Source organism: Solanum tuberosum, unplaced genomic scaffold, assembly GCF_000226075.1.
Source record: "Solanum tuberosum cultivar DM 1-3 516 R44 unplaced genomic scaffold, SolTub_3.0 scf00379, whole genome shotgun sequence".
NCBI lineage: Eukaryota > Viridiplantae > Streptophyta > Magnoliopsida > Solanales > Solanaceae > Solanum > Solanum tuberosum.
The window spans coordinates 164830-187399 of record NW_006239309.1 but is presented as its reverse complement, the minus strand read 5'-3'; the positions used below and the strand labels follow the sequence as shown (position 1 = coordinate 187399).

General features: G+C 37.1%; 4 protein-coding genes across 4 annotated transcripts; all 4 read right to left on the bottom strand.

The window, feature by feature from the left end:
• Positions 1–2513: 2513 nt before the first annotated feature.
• Positions 2514–4755, bottom strand: LOC102603804 (probable protein phosphatase 2C 43). Its single transcript, XM_006362160.1, has 4 exons — positions 4082–4755; positions 3383–3753; positions 3066–3302; positions 2514–2977 (listed from the first exon to the last, which is right to left on the bottom strand). The coding sequence occupies exons 1-4, from the start codon at positions 4362–4364 to the stop codon at positions 2696–2698; spliced, it is 1173 nt and encodes a 390-aa protein (XP_006362222.1). The 5' UTR covers positions 4365–4755; the 3' UTR covers positions 2514–2695.
• A 1296-nt stretch (positions 4756–6051) lies between these two features.
• Positions 6052–9073, bottom strand: LOC102604141 (probable protein phosphatase 2C 43). The gene is made up of 4 exons (XM_006362161.2): positions 8388–9073; positions 7339–7703; positions 6735–6947; positions 6052–6650 (listed from the first exon to the last, which is right to left on the bottom strand). The coding sequence occupies exons 1-4, from the start codon at positions 8689–8691 to the stop codon at positions 6303–6305; spliced, it is 1230 nt and encodes a 409-aa protein (XP_006362223.1). The 5' UTR covers positions 8692–9073; the 3' UTR covers positions 6052–6302.
• A 3290-nt stretch (positions 9074–12363) lies between these two features.
• Positions 12364–15389, bottom strand: LOC102603125 (probable protein phosphatase 2C 43). Its single transcript, XM_006362158.2, has 4 exons — positions 14782–15389; positions 13585–13949; positions 12942–13157; positions 12364–12857 (listed from the first exon to the last, which is right to left on the bottom strand). The coding sequence occupies exons 1-4, from the start codon at positions 15083–15085 to the stop codon at positions 12582–12584; spliced, it is 1161 nt and encodes a 386-aa protein (XP_006362220.1). The 5' UTR covers positions 15086–15389; the 3' UTR covers positions 12364–12581.
• Positions 15390–17868: 2479 nt separating this feature from the next.
• LOC102603460 (probable protein phosphatase 2C 43) lies at positions 17869–21115 on the bottom strand. The gene is made up of 4 exons (XM_006362159.2): positions 20401–21115; positions 19246–19613; positions 18628–18843; positions 17869–18542 (listed from the first exon to the last, which is right to left on the bottom strand). The coding sequence occupies exons 1-4, from the start codon at positions 20702–20704 to the stop codon at positions 18147–18149; spliced, it is 1284 nt and encodes a 427-aa protein (XP_006362221.1). The 5' UTR covers positions 20705–21115; the 3' UTR covers positions 17869–18146.
• Positions 21116–22570: the final 1455 nt, after the last annotated feature.

The window sequence follows — 22570 nt, the reverse complement described above, 5'->3', positions numbered from 1 at the left end:
GGGGGGGGGGGGGGATATTTTATCTGTAGTAAAATAAAGTACACAAGGAAGAGGACATAAATCTTTAGTCAGATCCTAACGGTTGGGTGAACAGGCTTACACTTTTTAAATTGATCCTATAATTGCATGGTGCTATACAGTGTCAGATCTAGATATTGCTAGTCCTCTTAGTTCTGAATGCTGGACACCTATCCATTCTAATGAAGCCTATAAGTTCCATTGGTAGCTCCTCTGGACCAGTGAAGATGATCACATCATACATATTCTGTCCAAGTCCAGACAGGTAATCAGCAGGTTTATTCCCTTCTCGCAGGAAAAAATAGAGTGATGCATAATGTTATGTAGATCTTACATAGAAATGTGAAGCGATGAAACAACTGGTGGAGCTTTTGTAGGTTGTGCTAGCCTCTGGCTGTTTATTCAATCAATGGATCGATTACGTCTCAGTTTCAAACTTGTTGACCAAATAAAAGATTAAGTTTTTTTTTATGTAGATAAAAGCCTTTTGATACTTGATGTAATTTAATCCCTCTTTACTCCAGTCCTGTCATATTAGCTTTAGTTGTGAGTGGTTTTATATGTTTTCTCCATATTTGAGCTGAAATGCCATAACTTCTTAGACTTTATTGCTGTTTCTGGAACTAAGTAGAGAACGGGTAGTGTCAAGTGCGCAGAGAAGAGGAGGATACGTTTGATCAAGTGGGCAGATGTGACCAAGTCTAAGAAAATAGAGGATTAGGGATAAAGAACTTAAGGCTACACAACAAGAGTCTTATGTTTAAATTGTGATATAGATTTCAATAATGAGTTTGACTGGGAGAATCAGTGCAAAAAAGTAGTGAGAGCCAAGTATGGTATACTGATGGCTTAAGTTGAGCTTAAACGAAACAGTGAAGATTCATATAGCCGACCCCAACTTGTTTGGGACTGGCATTGTTGTTGACGTAGATGTAGTAGTATTAGACTATTAATAGTTGTAGCCTCACACGGAATGGAATGGAAAATCACTGGTGCATTAAGAAGATCGTATCCGTTCAAGTGCTGGCAATGTGGGAACAGATTAGTAATCTGTGGGAAGACTTTGTAGACATGGTCCAAAATTAAGGTGGGTAATGGGTTGAAAACTAGACTATGTCAGGATCAACGGATGGAGAAATAGATCCCCCCTTAAAGAGCTCTATCAAGATCTACATGAGCTGGTGAACAATAAAGAGTGCACCCTGGCAGTCTGCTTTACTGGATACAACTGGAATCTGCATCCAAGGAGGAACTTTCAGGATCGGGAATTCGTAAATGCTCTCTTCTCAGACCATCAAAATAGATGGAATTTTCTCGGTTAAGTCAAGTTACGACTGATTACTAAACAAAGAGATGGAGAGATATCCCAGATGCCATGGATAGTAACATGAAGATGCAAGTCTCCTGAAAAGTGACTCTGGGGAAAGCTGTTCATGAAGCTTGCTTGACACATGATAATCTTCAAAAGGGGAATCCCATCAACTTTTGTAACAGATTAGTACAAACTTGGTGCTACTGTAACAAAATTGTTTTTTGCTTTTTAAGAATATTATAGGTAGGATGTCAAGCACACTGACCCAACTTGTTTGAGACTGAGATGTTGTTTCTATGTCAAGCAACCTCATGTTCGACTAGAGCTTATGTCAAGCTGAATAGCAGATTCTATTGATGGATTTTGAATTATTAGTGAAATGTGCCCAGAGAAACAGTTTACTTATTTGATGAAATACTCTTTGCTTTAACGACTCAGTTGTTATTACCTGCTGATTCTTTTGCTTTACATATATTGTTGTTGCTATTGTTTCTTTTCCGCATATTTTCATCATGGTTTCTCCGCTAGTGTATTTCCTTTCCATACTTGATTTTGATATGTTTTACTTGAGCCGAGAGAAAACCTTTAACACTTCCTAATAATTTTGAGTCTTTCTTTCAAAAGCCAATGGGCATAGCAGAAAGTTATATGCTGTTGTAATATGTGACTGTTGCAAATTCTGGATCAGGAATAGCCCTTTCTTATTGTAAGAATTAAGATTATATCCTTTGAATCGGATTATTAAGTGCTAATAATCTTCACATTGAAAGTACAATATGAGACTGGCAAGTGACCAAATTAGTTAATTTGGAAATGTCGTTTAAGATTTTGACATACCCATTAAGAAAATCATTTAATCATATAAGGTTGTTTGATTGAATTACCTTCTGTCATTTTTCAAAAAAAAAGAGTAAATAACTATTGAGACTCATAAGAGAATTTTATATCTCATTTATTAAACTAATGATAGTAGAATTTAGACAAATAACTAATTCCTTGTTGATTCTAAAACACTTTTGTAATTTTTTTAGATGAGATTTATATTTTTCGTTTAAAAATGGACCAGATGTAGCCCAATGGCCAGATATTAGCAGTTAAATCCCATCACAGCATAGTTGGAGACTAGAAAATAGCAATTTTTAGAACAAGCAAGAAATCTTCAAAAGGCAAGCATGTATAAATCTTGAAACAGAATGTATTTATGGCCTTACATTGACAGATATTGTGGTAAACAAACAATTAGGAGGTATGTCTTTTGGATGGTGGTGGCCTAATAGAGTCTGGACTGTATTATATCAAAATGTGAAAATGGGAGATGAGAAACTTGCCACATCCAGTGTCACTGCCCTAGAAAAGAACAACTTGTTATGGCATGTCATCGAGTTCTTCCTCACTACCAGGCTGTTGCTGAACAATATTGAATTCTGATCGTCGAGGAGCAGCGTCTACAAATCCTTGAACTGACATTCCAGGCACAGATAATTCTCTATTCAGCATGCTGTGATCTATAAAGATGACCACCACTGTTATATCATCATGAAAGGTCCTCCTCTCATTTATGCCAACCTTCTTAAGTTCATCATACTTGATCTTTACACGTCTTGCCGCCTCATCCAGGGCTGATACAAGTAGTCTTCTAGCTATGCCCTGATATTGGATAAACAAAATAAGTTTAAACATGACAAGACATAAATGTTGTTGATCAAATAAATGTCAGTGGCACAATAACAGATACCTTTTTAGGATAGGTATTCACAATTTCTACAGCCTTTTCATTGGTTAAGAGATCCCACAGCCCATCAGAAGCAAATATAACAAATCTATCAACTGCTTGTAAGTTTCTTGAAGATACTTCTGGATCAGCTCTTACTACTGGCCGCGTAATAGGTACTTTAAGATGGAATCTTGGGAAATTTGTACCAAGAGCAAATTCTTGGTGCTTCAGATATGCATCTCCAAGTGCTCTAGTTATCTAAAAGATAAAAGGAGAATGAGCATCTGGACTGTCATGACTCATGAACATAACAAGTTTGTGTGTATTTAAAAGCAAACCTGTATAATGCCTCTAACACGCCATGCTTCATTGACATAAACCACAATGTTTGGATTGTCTGGGTGCGAAGCATTCAGTTCATTCCTGACCTGCACGATACTGGCATTATGATCATTAGTCAACTGCAGAGCAACAATCCTATCGGGTCTTTCTATATGATCATGACCTAATACTGCTCTAGAGTCCCCCAGGTTAGCAACATATAATGTCCCATTCCAGATAACACCAACCAGACAGCAGCACCCCTTTGACGCTATCAATGGGTCAGCTTCAAATCTCTCCCTCACATAATCAAGGAAGGCTTCTTCAGTTGCAGCGACGGCATTATTAAGGACTTCTTCATCTATTGTTCCCCTTGCTCGAGCAAACCCTGTAAAAAAAACAAGTGTGTGAAGAAGAAACTAAAACCAGTAGGTCTACGGTAACATAATCAAGAAGATCACTATGTTTACAATACACCCTCGACTCAAGAAAAAACTAACAAAGCAGTCCGGGTAAAGGCAAGATACTAAAAAGCCACGACAAAATATGCTGCAAAATCTACAACCAAATAACAATACAATGGAAGTAGAAGAAATAACAAATAGTACTAATAGAAATTCATGTCCTCCATAAGAGAGTAAAATTTACAATGCAAAGGAAACAAGGAAAAGGCACCATTGTTATATTAACAAGGAAATAAAGAAAGTTGATCTCACTTATTAAATGGCGGCTAAGGTGATCACAGGCAAATCTTGAAGCTTGAGGGCCACCATGGCCATCATAAATCCCAACAAAGGTACCTTGACGACCTGGTTCAACGTGGCCATAATCTTCACATACTGGATTACCCTGTACCATAGCACAAGAGAACTTCCCACATGAATGTTTCTCAAGGTCTTTATGCCATAGCAATGGGTAATCTTCACCCCTGCTCGAAGGGAGATATCGACTTAAAGGTTCACAACAAGCTAATACAATCCTTTCCAGCCAACGAAACATCCTTCTTAAACTCAAAATGTACAGATCGAAAATGTAGAAATGTACCCAAAACTCCAATATTTCAACACTAGCAAAAAAACCCAAATTCAATTTCCCTGAATTCCGAACAAACAACACTAAAACTTCAATCTCGATCAAAAAAACACAAGAACGAATCCAACTGACACACACAAACAGAGTAGAAGTTCGTGTATATCAATCAACACTACACCCAGAAACCAGAAATGCCCAGAAACAGAAAACCCCACCTCTGTTCTCACATCAACACCATAAAAGGGTTGAAAGAAAACACTACAGAGATACCAAAACGAAGTAGAAGAACTGCAGCTGACTAAGAAATGATCAATGTAGCTTGAAAAATGAAGTAGGAGAAGAGATCATTCTCTTTGAACTGAATGCAGTTATTGAGAGAGAATTGCAACAGAAAATAAGCGATTCTTGAAGATATATATAGAAGTTTTTTATTGAAGAGATAGGTGGTGAAGTTAGTTAGGGATGATCAGATTCTGTTAAGATCAGTAACTGACAAAGTGATGAGCTGTACATTGTATCGATTCCTCATTTTTACACTGAATGAAAAATATTTGATTCCCTTTCTTCTCTCTGAGTTACTCTAAAGGTTTCTGCCATTGATGTAGCTCAAAATACCATTATGTATATTTTGGACAAGTTCTGTTAACAATGAAACCATAGGTGTTTATTTTGTTAAGTTCAAATGCTTACAGAACATGTAAATTTGGAATTCATGGATTCTCAAAAGACCTGAATCCCAACAACTTTGTAACAGATTAGTATAAACTTAGTTTTTATTAGCTGCTGATTCTTTTGCTTTACTTATCATATTATTTGTTGTTGCTACTGTTTCTTTTTTGCATTATTTTCAGCCTGGTTTCTTTGCTACTGTATTTCCTTCCCATTCTTGATAGACAGCCTATCGGAAATCGCCTGTCTATCCCTACAAGGTAGGGGTAAGGCTGTGTACTCACAATCCTGCTCAAACTACACTTGAGGGATTACACTCACTATGTTGTTATTTATTGACTCACTGAGAGCAAACCGTCTATACAATATGAGTCAGTTGAATTGGGTTATTTGCATTAATTTTGACATGTCATTTAAGATATTGACATATTTATTAAGAAAAATCATTAATAGTATTAATCATAAAAGGTTGTTTGATTGAATTACCTCCTATCATTTTTCAAAAAATTGAGTAAATAACTATTTCGAGACTCTTTACAGAATTTTATATCTCATTTATTGAACCAATAGTAGAATTTAGACAAAGCATTTCCTTCTTGGTTCTATAACACTTCTGTAGAATTTAGAAAAAAGATTTATTTTCACCAAATTTCATTCCATGTTTGCATAGTTTCCGACAAGGGCACAAGAAAATTTATGGTTTTGTAGCCTCTCAACCGCATTATTAGCACCGTCAGAAGAGGATATTGTAAAACATATGAAGAAGCCAAATGGATTCTATAACATTTACGATATACACATAAAAATAATTTGATGTAATTTTCCGACAAAGGGGATAAGATGAAACTCCACCCTTGCACTCCCCTAGCTCTGCGTGTTTGTGTGTGTAAGAGAGAGAGAGAGAGAGAATTTTTAGAACAAGCAAGAAATCTTCAAAAGGAAAGAATGTGTATACATCTTGAAACAGAATGTATTATTTTTTCCCATCAGAATGCCAACTTTTATGGGCTTACATTGACAGATATTGTGGTAAACAAACAATAGGAGGTAGTGTCCTCAGCATGTCTTTGTACATTCAAAGATTTGGATGGTGGTGGCATATGGGTAACCTAATAGTCTTGCTTGTTCATCTGGACTGTATATCAAAATATAAATTGGTAAAACAAGGCAAAAATGGGAGATCAGAAACTTCCCACATCCAGGCTTCCCTAGAAAAGAACAAGTGCGAACCACTTGTTATACTGTCTCTGTGGGTTCGGTCTCTGTGGGTTCAGTCTCTGTGGGTTCGGACTCTGTGAGTTCGGACTCTGTGGGCTCAGTCTCTGTGAGTTCGGACTCTGTAGCAACCTCTTGCTCAATATTGAAATGTGATGGTCGATGAGTGTCTACAAATCCTCGAACTGACATTCCTGGCACAGTTAATTCATCATTCAGCATCTCGTGATCTATAAAGATGACCACGACTGTTATATCATCATGAAGGGCCCTGCTGACACCTTTGTCATAATTCATAAGTTCATCGTACTTCTTTCTTGCACGTGCCGCCACATTCATGGCTGATAGAACAAGTCTTTTAGCTATGCCCTGATATTGGATAAACAAAATAAGTTTAACCATACAAACATGACATTTTGATCAAATAAATGTCAGTGTCAGAATAACAGATACCTGTCTAGGGTAGGTATGCACAATTTGTACAGCCTCTTCATTGCTTAAGAGATCCCACAGCCCAGCAGAAGCAAATATAACAAATCTATCAACTGCTTGTAAGTTTCTTGAAGAGACAGATGGATCAGCTCTTAGTACTGGCCGCCTAAGAGGAATTGCACCAAGAGAAAATTCTGGCTTCTTCAGAAATGCATCTCCAATTGCTCTAGTTACCTAAAAGATGCAGAAACAAACATATAAGGAAACACATATATTAAAAGGCAGATATAGTGCTATTTGGATGTGCTTAACAGATATAATGGCAGATTACTTCCCAAGTTGACAAATCAATTTTTGTTTAGGTCAGTTTCAGAGGTGTCCAAAAGCATATTTGAGGTTAAAGCCACTGAATGTGACAAGAAACTAGAATTAAGAGCCTGATAAATACTACGCAAATTTAGTTTAAGCTCACGAATCTTTTGATAACATTAAGGACTATGATGGAAACTAGATTGCTTTTGATAAAAAAGAATGAGCATCGGTCATGAGACATCAGAATATAAAATTCAAAATGATACCTAACATAACATAAGTTTGTGTTCAATAGTAGTATTTAAAAGCAAACCTTTATAATGCCTTTAACACACCATGAGCTTCCGACACGAGACACAATGTTTGGATTGTCTGGGTGCAGAGCTCTCAGTTCATCCCTGACGTCCTTGATCCTGACATTATGATCATTAGTCAATTGCTCAGCAACAATCCTATTGAATCTTCCTATATGACCTAATACTGCTCTACAGTCCCCCAGGTTAGCAACATATAATGTCCTTTTCCAGATAACACCAACCAGACAGCAGCATCCTGTTGACGCAATTCCTGGATCAACATGAAATTCCCTTTCCACAATAGAAAGGAAGCCGTCTTCAGTTGCAGCGAAGGCATTATTAAGGACTTCTTCATCTATCGTTCCCTTTTCTCGAGCAAGCGCTGTAAAAAAATGTGTGTTTAGCTGCTTAGCCTGAAAATTCTCAGGAGTACCAAAAAGATGATCCTGTTCCTCTATGTTGCTGTTTGTCACTCTGAAGAAGAAACATAAACCAGTACTACAGCAACAAATAAAGGAGAAACAAAGCCTAAGCTGCGAGAAAACTGCAAAACCCTTAGTGACAATTGAAACCTTTTACTATACAATTACTTAATAGAAAAAATCACTAACACTGCTACAACATGCAATAGAGCATAAACAGAATGGAAAAATGCTGCAACTCTGTCACATGTCACATAAACTGAAATCATAAATTGCTGTTATGAGGCAATAAAATTTACAGTACCACAAGGGGTCTGGGGAGAGTAGTGTGTACGCATACCATACCCCTACCTTAGAAGGTTTCCAATAGACCCTCGGCTAAAAAAAAAGCATAACAAAGCAGTCGGGTAAAGGAATACCATAAATGAAGAAGCCACGACAAGATACTAAAAATAGCATGACAAAATATGCTGCAAAAAACGAACAGTATCTACAACTAGATAATAATACAATCGAAGTACAAGAAATAACAAATAGTAATAGAAATCAAAGAACTAGAAACTTCAAGAGTAATACTGCAACAACCATTTTATTTTAACAATAATTAAGTAGAAAAGCAAGGTAATACAGAAACTTGATCTCACTTATTAAATGCCGGCTAAGGTTATCACAGGCAAATCTTGAAGCATCATGGCCACCATGGCCATCATAAACCCCAACAAAGGTACCTTCACGACCTGGTTCAACATGGCCATAATCTTCACATACTTGATTAGCCTGTACCATAGCACAAGAGAACTCCCCACATGAATGTTTCTCAAGGGACCTATGCCATAGAACTGGCAAATCTTCACCTCCCAGAACACCATCTTCACCGCTGCTCAAACCGACATATCGACTTAAAGGTCGGCAACAAACTAATACAATCCTTTTCAGCCAACGAAACATCCTTCTTAAACTCAAAATGTACAGATCGAAAATGTAGAAATGTACCCTAAAACTCCAATATTTCAACACAAGCAGAAAAACCCAAATTCAATTGCCCTGAATTCCGAACAAACAACACTAAAACTTCAATCTCGATAAAAAAAAACCCAAGAAAGAATCAACACTACACCCAAAAACAGAGTAGAAGTTGGTGAATATCAATCAACACTACACCCAGAAACCAGAAATGCCCAGAAACAGAAAACTCCACCTCTGTTCTCACAGCAACACCCTAATAGGTTGAAAGAAAACACAACAGAGATACCAAAACGAAGTAGAAGAACTGCAGCTGACTAAGAAATGATCAATGTAGCTTGAAAAATGAAGTAGGATAAGAGATCTTTCTCTTTAAACTGAATGCAGTTATTGAGAGAGAATTGCAACAGAAAATAAGCGATTCTTGAAGAGATATATAGATGGTATAGTTAGTTAGGGATGATCAGTAACTGACAAAGTGATGAGCTGGACATTGTATCGATTCTTAATTTTTACACTGAATGAAAAATATTTGTTTCCCTTTCTTCTCTTTGAGCTATGCAAGTTAGAAAACTTTCTCATGATTTAAGTTACATACATGACTTTGAAAGATAGATTTTTAGAAAGATTTGAGCTTTGACTCACAGATTTGAGCTTGATCTCACCCGTTATTCAGACAGACAGATAATTTCAAGTATATTATTTTGGGAGTAGTATTGAGCACCGATATGGGGTAAGAGTTCAGATAACTCAAATCGCATAAACTATGTAGCAATCGTAGATAGGATCGTACCGTAAGACGGGCGACTCCTCACCTACCTCAAGAAGCCTTTTTAGTGGATCCATCAGTACAGTTGCGTTCTATACTCCGGCAAGGTATAGAGCGACTCTGGCAACGTGGGTAAGACGTTGTATCATCACGAGGCTCATAGTGATGGTTGTCGGTTAGAGAAACTACCCGGTAAAGTAAAGAGTATTTATACATATATACATATTCCAGTTCAGTTCAGAAATTGATATTACTGCATTATATTTGTGAACTTAAATGATTTTATCTCATATTTATGCTTTATTTCAGTTGAGCTATATTTCAATCTTTCAGTCCAGTTAATGTTTCACTCAGCCTTATTACATACTCATACATTCAATGTACTAATGTCTTTTGACCTGCATTGTCTTATGATGCAGATACAGGTGTTCAGGATCATCAATAGGCGAATCGTTGATATCACCCAACTTCTTACCAGCTTTTGGTGAGGCCTCATTGCTTTCGGAGGACTCTAGTCATTTATTTGCTTTAACAGTTTTATTTAAGGTTGTCGTGGGTATGTCCCGACGCCTATCTCAGACAGTAGAGGCTTCATAGATAGACAATTTTAGAGTCTCTCGGTGTTTATCATCATATATTTTGCTAAACTATTACTGTTTATATTTAGTATTCTCAGACAGTTCAGACAATATTTGACTTAGATGTTTTCTCTTTAGTACTTACAATTAAAAATGCTTGAGTAAGTCTTTCGCTAAGTAGTCAGCCAGGCCAAGGGTTCGCTTGGGGATCAGAAATGGTTCTCGAGTGCCGGCCACGTCAAGAGTGTAGGCTCGGGGCGTGACATGAACACCCACTGGTTTCTTTCCATTGGGTAGATCCACCAAATTCTATGTGTGATTTTTCTCTAAGGCATGTATTTCCTTAAACATTGCATTAGACCATCCAGGATGATTCAAAGCCTCCTTCACTGTTTTGGGTACAAAGATGAAGTCTAGGGAAGCAATCAAAAAGTTAGATGTAGAGGATCAGCGATCATAGGAAACAAAATTAGAAATAGAGCAATAAGGAGGTCAAGATTTTCTCGAGGATCAGGTGGAGGAAAATGATGTAGGACATGTATCATTATTCTCTTGCCTCCTTGAGTAAACTTGAGTAATTGACGACCTGGCCACAAATGGAGCAGGTAATGAAGGCACACTACATGATTGGTGCTCAATAGAAGGAACAAAAAATGGATGAACACTATCATTTGGTGGTACTATCGAACCACTGGTAACCCGATAGACTAACCATTCATCTTTCTCCCCCTGACTTGTAGAAATAGGAGGTGTATAGAAGAATGGTGTAGTCCTGAAAACACCACATCACTGGATACCGAGTATCTTCCAAGTTCAGTAGAATAATATCGATAACCTTTCTGGAGATGAGAATAGCCCAAAAAAACATACTTTACTGCTTTGGGATCCAACTTTGTAACAAATGGTTGAACATCTCGAACATAACATATGCTTCCAAACACCTTAGGTTCAACTAGAAATAGTGACTTGTTTGGAAAAAGAACACTATAGGGCACATTACCAACAAGTACACTAGATGGCATGCAATTGATCAAAAAACAAGTTGTAGAAACCGCATCTGCCCAAAACTGTTTAGGAACTTCATTTGGAACAAAAGTGCCCGAGCTGTCTCAAGTAGATGTCTATTCTTCCTCTTAGCAACTTCGTTTTGAGAAGGTGTGTCAAGACATGAAGACTCATGAAGAACACTTGATATGTTTTACTTGAGCCGAAGGCCTATCGGATATCACCTCTCTTTTCCTACAAGGTAGAGGTAAGGCTGTGTACTCACAATCCTCTCCAAACTCCGCTTGTGAGATTACACTCACTATGTTGTTGTTTATGACTCAGTGAGAGCATACCAACTATACTATATGAGTCAGTTGAATTGGGTTATTCACATTAATTTTGATATGTCGTTTAAGATTTTGACATATCCATTAAGAAAAATCCTTTAATATATTAATCATAAAAGGTTATTTGATTGAAGGGAAAAAGGACAAATATATTCCTGAACTATCGTAAATGTTATGCAGATACCCTCCGTCATACTTTTGGAGCATTGGTGCCCCAGCCATAAAAAACCTAGAGCATATATGCCCTTCTCTCTAACGGAAGACTAAATAGGGATACGTGGCACAATCTTATCCATCGATTCGATATTAAATAAATGTCGGGTCGGTAGATAAAATTATGACACGTGTATGTCCGTTAGTATAGAGGGTATATATGCCCTAGTTTTTGGACGACAGGGGCACAAATGTCCCAAAAGTATGACGAAGAGTATCTGCATACCATTTACGATAGTTCGGAGGTATATTTGTCCTTTTTCCCTTCATTGAATTACCTCCTATCATTTTTCAAAAAATTGAGTAAATAACTATTGAAGACTCTTTAGAGAATTTTATATCTCATTTATTGAACCAATAATAGAATTTAGACAAATATGGCATTCCCTTCTTGGTTCTAATACACTTATGTAGAATTTAGAAAAAAAATTTATTTTCACCAAATTTCGTTCCATGTTTGCATAGTTTCAGACAAGGGCACAAGAAAATTTATGGTTTTGTAGCCTCTCAACCGCATTATTAGCACCGTCAAAAGAGGATATAAAATATAAAAGTAAAACATATGAAGAAGCCAAATGGATTCTATAACATTTACGATATACACATAAAAATAATTTGATGTAATTTTCCGACAAAGGGGTTAAACTCCCCTAGCTCTACGTGTTTGTGTGTGTAAGAGAGAGAGAGAGAGAATGTTTAGAACAAGCAAGAAATCTTGAAAAGGCAAGAATGTATAAATCTTGAAACAGAAAGTATTTATGGCTTTACATTATGGTAAACAAACAATAGGAGGTAGTTTCCTCAGCATGTCTTTGTACATTCAAAGATTTGGATGGTGGTGGCATATGGGTAACCTAATAGTCTTGCTTGTTCATCTGGACTGTATATCAAAATGTAAATTGGTAAAACAAGGCAAAAATGGGAGATCAGAAACTTCCCACATCCAGGCTTCCCTAGAAAAGAACAAGTGCCAACAACTTGTTATACTGTTTCTGTGAGTTCAGTCTCTGTAGCAACCTCTTGCGCAATATTGAAATCTGATGGTCGATGAGTGTCTACAAATCCTCGAACTGACATTCCAGGCACAGTTAATTCGTCATTCAGCATCTCGTGATCTATAAAGATGACCACGACTGTTATATCATCATGAAAGGCCCTCCTGACACCTTTGTCATAATTCATAAGGTCACCGTACTTCAACTTTCTTGCATGTGCCGCCACATTCAGGGCTGATAGAACAAGTCTTCTAGCTATGCCCTGATATTGGATAAACAAAATAAGTTTAACCATACAAACATGACATTTTGATCAAATAAATGTGAGTGTCAGAATAACAGATACCTGTCTAGGGTAGGCATGCACAATTTGTACAGCCTTTTCATTGCTTAAGAAATCCCACAGCCCATCAGAAGCAAATATAACAAATCTATCGCATGGTTGTAAGTTTCTTGAAGAGACAGATGGATCAGCTCTTACTACTGGCCGCCTAAAAGGTTCCATTACACCATGAGCAAATTCTGGCTTCTTCAGAGATGCATCTCCAATTGCTCTAGTTACCTAAAAGATGCAGAAACAAACATAAAAGGAAACACATTTATTAAAAGGAAAATTAAAAGGCCGAGGCAGATATAGTTCTATTCAGTATATTTGGATGTACTTAACAGATATAATGGCATATTACTTCCCAAGGTGACAAATCAATTTTTGTTTAGGTCAGTTTCAGAGGTGTCCAAAAGCATATTTGAGGTTAAAAATGTTTTGTTCTTGGATAAAGCCACCGAATGTGACAAGAAACTAGAATTAAGAGCCTGATAAATACTACGCAAATTTAGTTTAAGTTCACTAATCTTTTGATAACATTAAGGACTATGATGGGAACTAGATTTCTTTTGATTAAAAAGAATGAGTATCTGTCATGAGATATCAGAATATAAAATTCAAAATGATACATAAGTTTGTGTTCAATATTAGTATTTAAGCAAACCTGTATAATGCCTTTAACACGCCATGTTTTTCTGACACGACGCACAATGTTTGGATCGTCTGGGTGCAGAGCTCTCAGTTCATCCCTGACCTCCTTGATCCTGGCATTATGATCATCAGTCAATTGCTCAGCAACAATCCTATTGAATCTTCCTATATGACCTAATACTGCTCTACAGTCCCCCAGGTTAGCAACATATAATGTCCTTTTCCAGATAACACCAACCAGACAGCAGCACCCCGTTGTCGCAATTGTTGGATCAACATGAAATTCCCTTTCCACAATAGAAAGGAAGCCGTCTTCAGTTGCAGCGAAGGCATTATTAAGGACTTCTTCATCTATTGTTCCCTTTTCTTGAGCAAGCGCTGTAAAAAAATGTGTGTTTAGCTGCTTAGCCTTAAAATTCTCAAGAGTACCAAAAAGATGATCCTGTTCCTCTATGTTGCTGTTTGTCACTCTGACGAAGAAACATAAACCAGTACTACAGCAACAAATAAAGGAGAAACAAAGCCTAATCTGCGAGAAAACTGCAAAAGCCTTGGTGACAATTGAAACCTTCTACTATACAGTTACTTATAGACACACTAAGAGAAAAAATCACCAACACTGCTACAACATGCAATAGAGCATAAACAGAATGGAAAAATGCTGCGACTCTGTCACATGTCACATAATTAAGAAGAACACTATGAATATCATTTCTACAAAAACTTGAAATCATAAATTGCTGTTATGAGGCAATAAAATTTACAGCACAACAACATACACAGTGTAATCCCACAAGGGGGGGGGGGGGTCTGGGGAGAGTAGTGTGTACGCATACCATACCCCTACCTTAGAAGGTTTCCGATAGAACCTCAGCTAAAAATAATAAAAAAAAGCATAACAAAGCAGTCCGGGTAAAGGAATACCATAAATGAAGAAGCCACGACCAAGATACTAAAAATAGCATGACAAAATATGCTGCAAAAAACGAACAGTATCTACAACCAGATAATAATACAATTGAAGTACAAGAACTAACAAATAGCAATAGAAATTAAAGAACTAGAAACTTCAAGAGTAATACTACAAGAGTAAAATTTACAATGCAAAGGAAAAAACATCATAAATTCTATTGTCAAAAGACTGCAACAACCATTTTATTTTAACAATAAATAAATAGAAAAGCAAGGAAAAACAGAAACTTGATCTCACTTATTAAATGCCGGCTAAGGTTATCACAGACAAATCTTGAAGCATCATGGCCACCATGGCCATCATAAACCCCAACAAAGGTACCTTCACGACCTGGTTCAACGTGGCCATAATCTTCACATACTTGATTAGCCTGTGCCACAGCAAAGAGAACTCCCCACCATGAATGTTTCTCAAGGTCTCTATACCATAGCAATGGGTAATCTACACCTCCCAGAACACCATCTTCACCGCTGCTCAAACCGACATATCGACCTAAAGGTTGGCAACAAGCTGCTACAGTCCTATCCAGCCAAGAAACCATCTTTCATTTCCTTCTTAAACTCAAAAAACTATAAAATGTATATCTAATAGCTGATAAAAAAAACCCAAGAATGAATCCAACTGACACACACAAACAGAGTAGAAGTTCGTGAATATCAATCAACACTACACCCAGAAACCAGAAATGCCCAGAAACAGAAAATTCAATAACCCCACCTCTGTTCTCACATCAACACCATAAAGGGTTGAAAGAAAACACAGCAGAGATACCAAAACGAAGTAGAAGAACTGCAACTGACTAAGAAATGATCAATGTATCTTGAAAAATGAAGTAGGAGAAGAGATCTTTCTCTTTGAACTAAATGCAGTTATTGAGAGAATTGCAACAGAAAATAAGCGATTCTTGAAGAGATATATAGAAGGTTTTTTTTTGAAGAGATAGGTGGTAAAGTTAGTTAGGGATGATCAGATTCTGTTAAGATCAGTAACTGACAAAGTGATGAGCTCTACATTGTATCGATTCCTCATTTTTACACTGAATGAAAAATATTTGTTTCCCTTTATTCTCTCTGAGTCCCATTCAATGCCTTTGTGAACATATAATCTAGTCACTCTCCTGTCTTCACATAGCCGGTGGAAATTAGCCTTTCCTGAATCTTCTCACGAATAAAATGGCAGTCAACATCAATGTGTTTAGTTCTTTCATGATACACTTTATTCGAGGCAATATAAAGGGCAGCTTGATTATCACACCAGAGTTTTGCTGATATATGATGCTTTAACCCAATTTCAGTTAAAAGATTATGTATCCACACAATTTCACATGTAGACTGTGACATAGCTCTGTATTCAGATTCTGCACTGAATTGAGATACAACACTTTGCTTCTTACTCCTCCATGACACCAAGTTCCCTCCAACAAAGACACAATAGCTTGTAATAGATCTTCTATCAGTTATGGGTCCAGCCCAATCGGCATCTGCAAAACACTCAATACGAGCATGATTGTGATTGCTATATAATATGCCAAGTCCAGGAGCTCCTTTCAAATAACATAGAATCTGTTCCAAAGTTTCCCAGTGTTTGATCGTAGATGCAGAGACATGAACTGACTAACAACAGTTACTGCAAAATCAATATCAGGACGAGTCACAGTAAGGTAGTTTAGCTTTCCAACTAACCTTCTGTCTCCCTCATGATCATCAAAAGGATCATCATCATCTTTCATAAGATGCACATTAGGAACCATTGGAGTACTACAATATTTGGCTGCCAACTTTCCAGTGTCGGCAAGAAGGTCAAGAATATACTTTCTCTGAGACAGAAAAATTCCCTTCTTGCTTCTGTTCACTTCTACTCCCAAAAAGTACTTCAACTGGCCCAAGTCCTTTGTATGAAACCTAGTGTGCAGGAAAGACTTAAGGGAACATGTAAATTTGGCATAGGAAAGAAGGCCAGGCAGGATTTTCATTGTTGATGAATTCATGGATTCTCAAAAGACCTGAATCCCATCAACTTTTGTAACAGATTAGTATAAACTTAGTTGTTATTACCTGTTGATTCTCTTGCTTTAGTTATCATATTATTTGTTGTGGCTACTGTTTCTTTCTCGCATTATTTTGAGCATGATTTCTTTGCTACTGTATTTCCTTCCCATTCTTGATACTTGAGCCGAATGAAGGCCTATCGAAAATCACCGCTCTTTTCATACAAGGTAGGGGTAAGGCTGTGTACTCACAATCCTCTCCAAACTCCGCTTGTGAGATTACACTCACTATGTTGTTGTTTATGACTCAGTGAGAGCAAACCATCTTAACTATATGAGTCAGTTGAATTGGGTTATTTGCATTAATTTTGATATGTCGTTTAAGATTTTGACATATCCATTAAGAAAAATCATTTAATATATTAATCATAAAAGGTTGTTTGATTGAATTACCTCCTATCATTTTTCAAAAAATTGAGTAAATAACTATTCGAGACTCTGAGAATTTTATATCTCATTTATTGAACCAATAGTAGAATTTAGACAAATATGGGATTCCCTTCTTGGTTCTAAAACACTGTCATGAGCTGGGGTTTATTCAGAATGTAGTCATAATAATTGCCACGTGGAGGGTCGAGATTGATCGCGAGTTACTGAGCTTCAAAGGTTGGGATTAGTCAGACTTGCCAACTCAGCCAATTTGATTAAACAGTATATGTAACCGACTAACAGAATAGAGAGGGCATGAATTTGCACGGTATCTTCTTCTCCAAAATTTTGCTCCTTCTATCCAATTTCTTCATTCTCAATCTCTTCTAAATCTCTTCTATCTCTCTTCTATTTCTGCAGATCTATCGAGCCATGGAGCTACTATTCGACTTCCCCATTTTCTGTTACTTCCGTTATTAGCTTAGTTTGTAGTTCAATTCAGTTACCAATATAATCGAAAATCGTCTAAAAAAATACTTTGTTTTTTCAAATCTGTTCGGGATCATTACAAACACTTTTGTAGAATTTAGAAAAAAGATTTATTTTCACCAAATTTCATTCCATGTTTGCATAGTTTCAGACAAGGGCACAAGAAAATTTATGGTTTTGTAGCACCGTCAGAAGAGGATATAAAATATAAAAGTAAAACATACGAAGAAGCCAAATGGATTCCATAACTATTTCGATATACACATAAAACCAATTTGATGTAATTTTCAGACAAAGGGGTTAAGATGAAACTCTCCCCTAGCTCTGCGTGTTTGTGTGTGTAAGAGAGAGAGAGATAGAGACACCTTTTAGAACAAGCATGAAATCTTCAAAAGGCAAGAATGTGGGGTTCATGTGTATACATCTTGAAACAGAATGTATTTTTTTTCCGATCACAATGCCAACTTTTATGGCGTTACATTGAAAGATACTGTGGTAAACAAACAATAGGAGGTAGTTTCCTCAGCATGTCTTTGTACATTCAAAAATTTGCCCATGACCATTTGGATGGTGGTGGCATAGGGGTAGCCTAATAGACTTGCTGTTCATCTGGACTGTATATCAAAATGTAAATTGGTAAAACAAAGCAAAAATGGGAGATCAGAAACTTCCCACATCCAGGCTTCCCTAGAACTTGTTATACTGTCTCAGTGAGTTCAGTCTCAGTGAGTCCAGTCTCTGTGGGTTCGGTCTCTGTGGGTTCGGTCTCTGTGGGTTCAGTCTCTGTGGGTTTGGTCTCTGTGGGTTCGGTCTCTGTGAGCTCGGTCTCTGTGAGTTCGGACTCTGTAGCAACCTCTTGCTCAATATTGAAATCAGATGGTCGATGAGTGTCTACAAATCCTCGAACTGACATTCCAGGCACAGTTAATTCGTCATTCAGCATCTCGTGATCTATAAAGATGACCACGACTGTTATATCATCATGAAAGGCCCTGCTGACACCTTTGTCATAATTCATAAGGTCATCGTACTTCAACTTTCTTGCACGTGCAGCCACATTCAGGGCTGATAGAACAAGTCTTCTAGCTATGCCCTGATATTGGATAAACAAAATAAGTTTAACCATACAAACATGACATTTTTTATCAAATAAATGTGAGTGTCAGAATAACAGATACCTGTCTAGGGTAGGTATGCACAATTTGTACAGCCTCTTCATTGCTTAAGAGATCCCACAGCCCATAAGAAGCAAATATAACAAATCTATCAACTGCTTGTAAGTTTCTTGAACAGACAGATGGATCAGCTCTTACTACTAGCCGCCTAAAAGGTTCCATTGCACGATGAGCAAATTCTGGCTTCTTCAGAGATGCATCTCCAATTGCTCTAGTTACCTAAAAGATGCAGAAACAAACATAAAAGGAAAAACATATATTAAAAGGCCGAGGCAGATATAGTTCTATTCAGTATATTTGGATGTACTTAACAGATATAATGGCAGATAACTTCCCAAGGTGACAAAATGTAACAAATCAATTTTTGTTTAGGTCAGTTTCAGAGGTGTCCAAAAGCATAATTGAGGTTAAAACTGTCTTGTTCTTGGATAAAGCCATCGAATGTGACAAGAAACTAGAATTAAGAGCCTGATAAATACTACACAAATTTAGTTTAAGCTCACTAATCTTTTGATAACATTAAGGACTATGATGGAAACTAGATTGCTTATGATTAAAAAGAATGAGCATCTGTCATGACATATCCGAATATAAATTTAAAATTAGTATTTAAAAGCAAACCTTTATAATGCCTTTAACACGCCATGTTCTTCCGACACGAGACACAATGTTTGGATCGTCTGGGTGCAGAGTCCTCAGTTCATCCCTGACCTCCTTGATCCTGACATTATGATCATTAGTCAATTGCTCAGCAAAAATCCTATTGAATCTTCCTATATGACCTAATACTGCTCTACAGTCCCCCAGGTTAGCAACATATAATGTCCTTTCCCAGATAACACCAACCAGACAGCAGCACCCCGTTGACGCAATTGCTGGATCAAGAATATGAAATTCCCTTTTCACAATAGAAAGGAAGCCATCTTCAGTTGCAGCAAAGGCATTATTAAGGACTTCTTCATCTATTGTTCCCTTTTCTTGAGCAAGCGCTGTAAAAAAATGTGTGTTTAGCTGCTTCGCCTGAAAATTCTCAAGAGTACCAAAAAGATGATCCTGTTCCTCTATGTTGATGTTTGTCACTCTGAAGAAGAAACATAAACCAGTACTACAGCAACAAATAAAGGAGAAAAAAAGCCTAAGCTGCGAGAAAACTGCAAAAACCCTTAGTGAGAATTGAAACCTTCTACATACTATTACTTATAGACACACTAAGAGAAAAAATCACTAACACTGCTACGACATGCAATAGAGCATAAACAGAATGGAAAGATGCTGCAACTCTGTCACATGTCACATAATGAAGAAGATCACTATGAATATCATTTCTACCAAAACTTGAAATCATAAAATTTACAGTACAACAACAACAACATACCCAGTGTAATCCCACAAGGGAGGTCTGGGGAGAGTAGTGTGTACGCATACCATACCCCTACCTTAGAAGGTTTCCGATAAAAAAAGCATAACAAAGCTGTCCGGGTAAAGGAATACCATAAATGAAGAAGCCACGACAAGATACTAAAAATAGCATGACAAGATATGCTGCAAAAAACTAACAGTATCTACAACCAGATAATAATACAATCGAAGTACAAGAACTAACAAATAGCAATAGAAATCAAAGAACTAGAAACTTCAAGAGTATTACTACGAGAGTAAAATTTACAATGCAAAGGAGAAAACACCATAAATTCTATTGTCAAAAGACTGCAACAACCATTTTATTTTAACAATAAATAAATAGAAAAGCAAGGAAAAACAGAAACTTGATCTCACTTATTAAATGCCGGCTAAGGTTATCACAGGCAAATCTTGAAGCATCATGGTCACCATGGCCATCATAAACCCCAACAAAGGTACCTTCACGACCTTGTTCAACGTGGCCATAATCTTCACATACTTGATTAGCCTGTACCACAGCAAAAGAGAACTCCCCACATGAATGTTTCTCAAGGTCTCTATACCATAGCAATGGGTAATCTACACCTCCCAGAACACCATCTTCACCGCTGCTCAAACCGACATTTCGACCTAAAGGTTGGCAACAAGCTGCTACAGTCCTATCCAACCAAGAAACCATCTTTCATTTCCTTCTTAAACTCAAAAAACTATAAAATGTATAGCTAATAGCTGATCGAAAATGTAGAAATGTACCCCAAAACTCCAATATTTCAACACTAGCAGAAAAACGAACAAAAATCCAAATTCAATTTCCCTGAATTCCCAACAAACAACATTAAAACTACAATCTCGATAAAAAAAAAACCAAGAAAGAGTCCAACTGACACACACAAACAGAGTAGAAGTTTGTGAATATCAATCAACACTACACCCAGAAACCAGAAATGTGCAGAAACAGAAAATTCAATAACCCCACTTCTGTTTTCACATCAACACCATAATGGGTTGAAAGAAAACACAACAGAGATACCAAAACGAAGTAGAAGAACTGCAACTGACTAAGAAATGATTAATGTTGCTTGAAAATGAAGTAGGAGGAGAGATCTTTCTCTTTGAACTGAATGCAGTTATTGAGAGAGAATTGCAACAGAAAATAGGCGATTCTTGAAGAGATATATAGAAGGTTTTTGTTGAAGAGATAGGTGGTAATGTTAGTTAGGGATGATCAGATTCTGTTAAGATCAGTAACTGACAAAGTGATGAGCTGGACATTGTATCGATTCCTCATTTTTACACTGAATGAAAAATATTTGTTTCCCTCTCTTCTCTCTGAGTCCCATTCAATGCTTTTGTGAACAAATCAGCTAGTAGCTCTCATGTCTTCACATAGCCGGTGGAAATTAGCCTTTCCTGAATCTTCTCACGAATAAAATGGCAGTCAACATCAATATGTTTAGTTCTTTCATGATACACTGGATTCGAGGCAATATGAATAGAATCTTGATTATCACACTAGAGTTTTGTTGATATGTGATGCTTTAACCCAATTTCAGTTAAAAGCTTATGTATCCACACAATTTCACAAGCTCTGTATTCAGATTCTGCACTGGATTGAGATACAACACTTTGCTTCTTACTCCTCCATGACACCAAGTTCCCTCCAACAAAGACACAATAGCTTGTAATAGATCTTCTATCAGTTATGGGTCCAGCCCAATCGGCATCTGCAAAACACTCAATACGAGCATGATTGTGATTGCTATATAATATGCCAAGTCCAGGAGCTCCTTTCAAATAACATAGAATCTGTTCCAAAGCTGCCCAGTGTTTGATCATAGGTGCAAACATGAACTGACTAACAACACTTACTGCAAAATCAATATCAGGACGAGTCACAACAAGGTAGTTTAACTTTCCAACTAACCTTCTGTATCCCTCTGGATCATCAAAAGGATCATCATCATCTTTCATAAGATGCACATTAGGAATCATTGGAGAACTACAAGGTTTGGCTGTGCAAGAAGGTCAAGAATATACTTTCTCTCAGACAAAAAAATTCCCTTCTTGCTTCTATTCACTTCTACTCCCAAAAAGTACTTCAACTGGCCCAAGTCCTTTGTATGAAACCTAGTGTGCAGGAAAGACTTGTGGGAAGAGATCCCAACATAATCACTTCCTGTGATGACAATGTCATTAACATATACAACAAGGGGGATAGTGTCAGTTGTTGATTGCCGATAGAAGACGGAATGATCACATTTGCTCATTTTCTGCCCAAAATCCTTAACTACCTCACTGAACTTGCCAAACCAAGCTTGGGGACTCTATTTTAAGTCATACAAGGACTTTTTCAAATGACAGACTTTTCCTCACTCCTCTGAGCAACAAAATCGAGTGGTTGCTCCATACACTTCCTCTTGAAGATTACCATGAAAGAATGCATTTTTTTTATCAAATTGATGTGAAGACCAATTCACAGAAGCAACTAGAGAAATGAGCAAGCGAATAGAAGTAAGTTTAACAACCGGAGAAAAGGTGTCTGAAA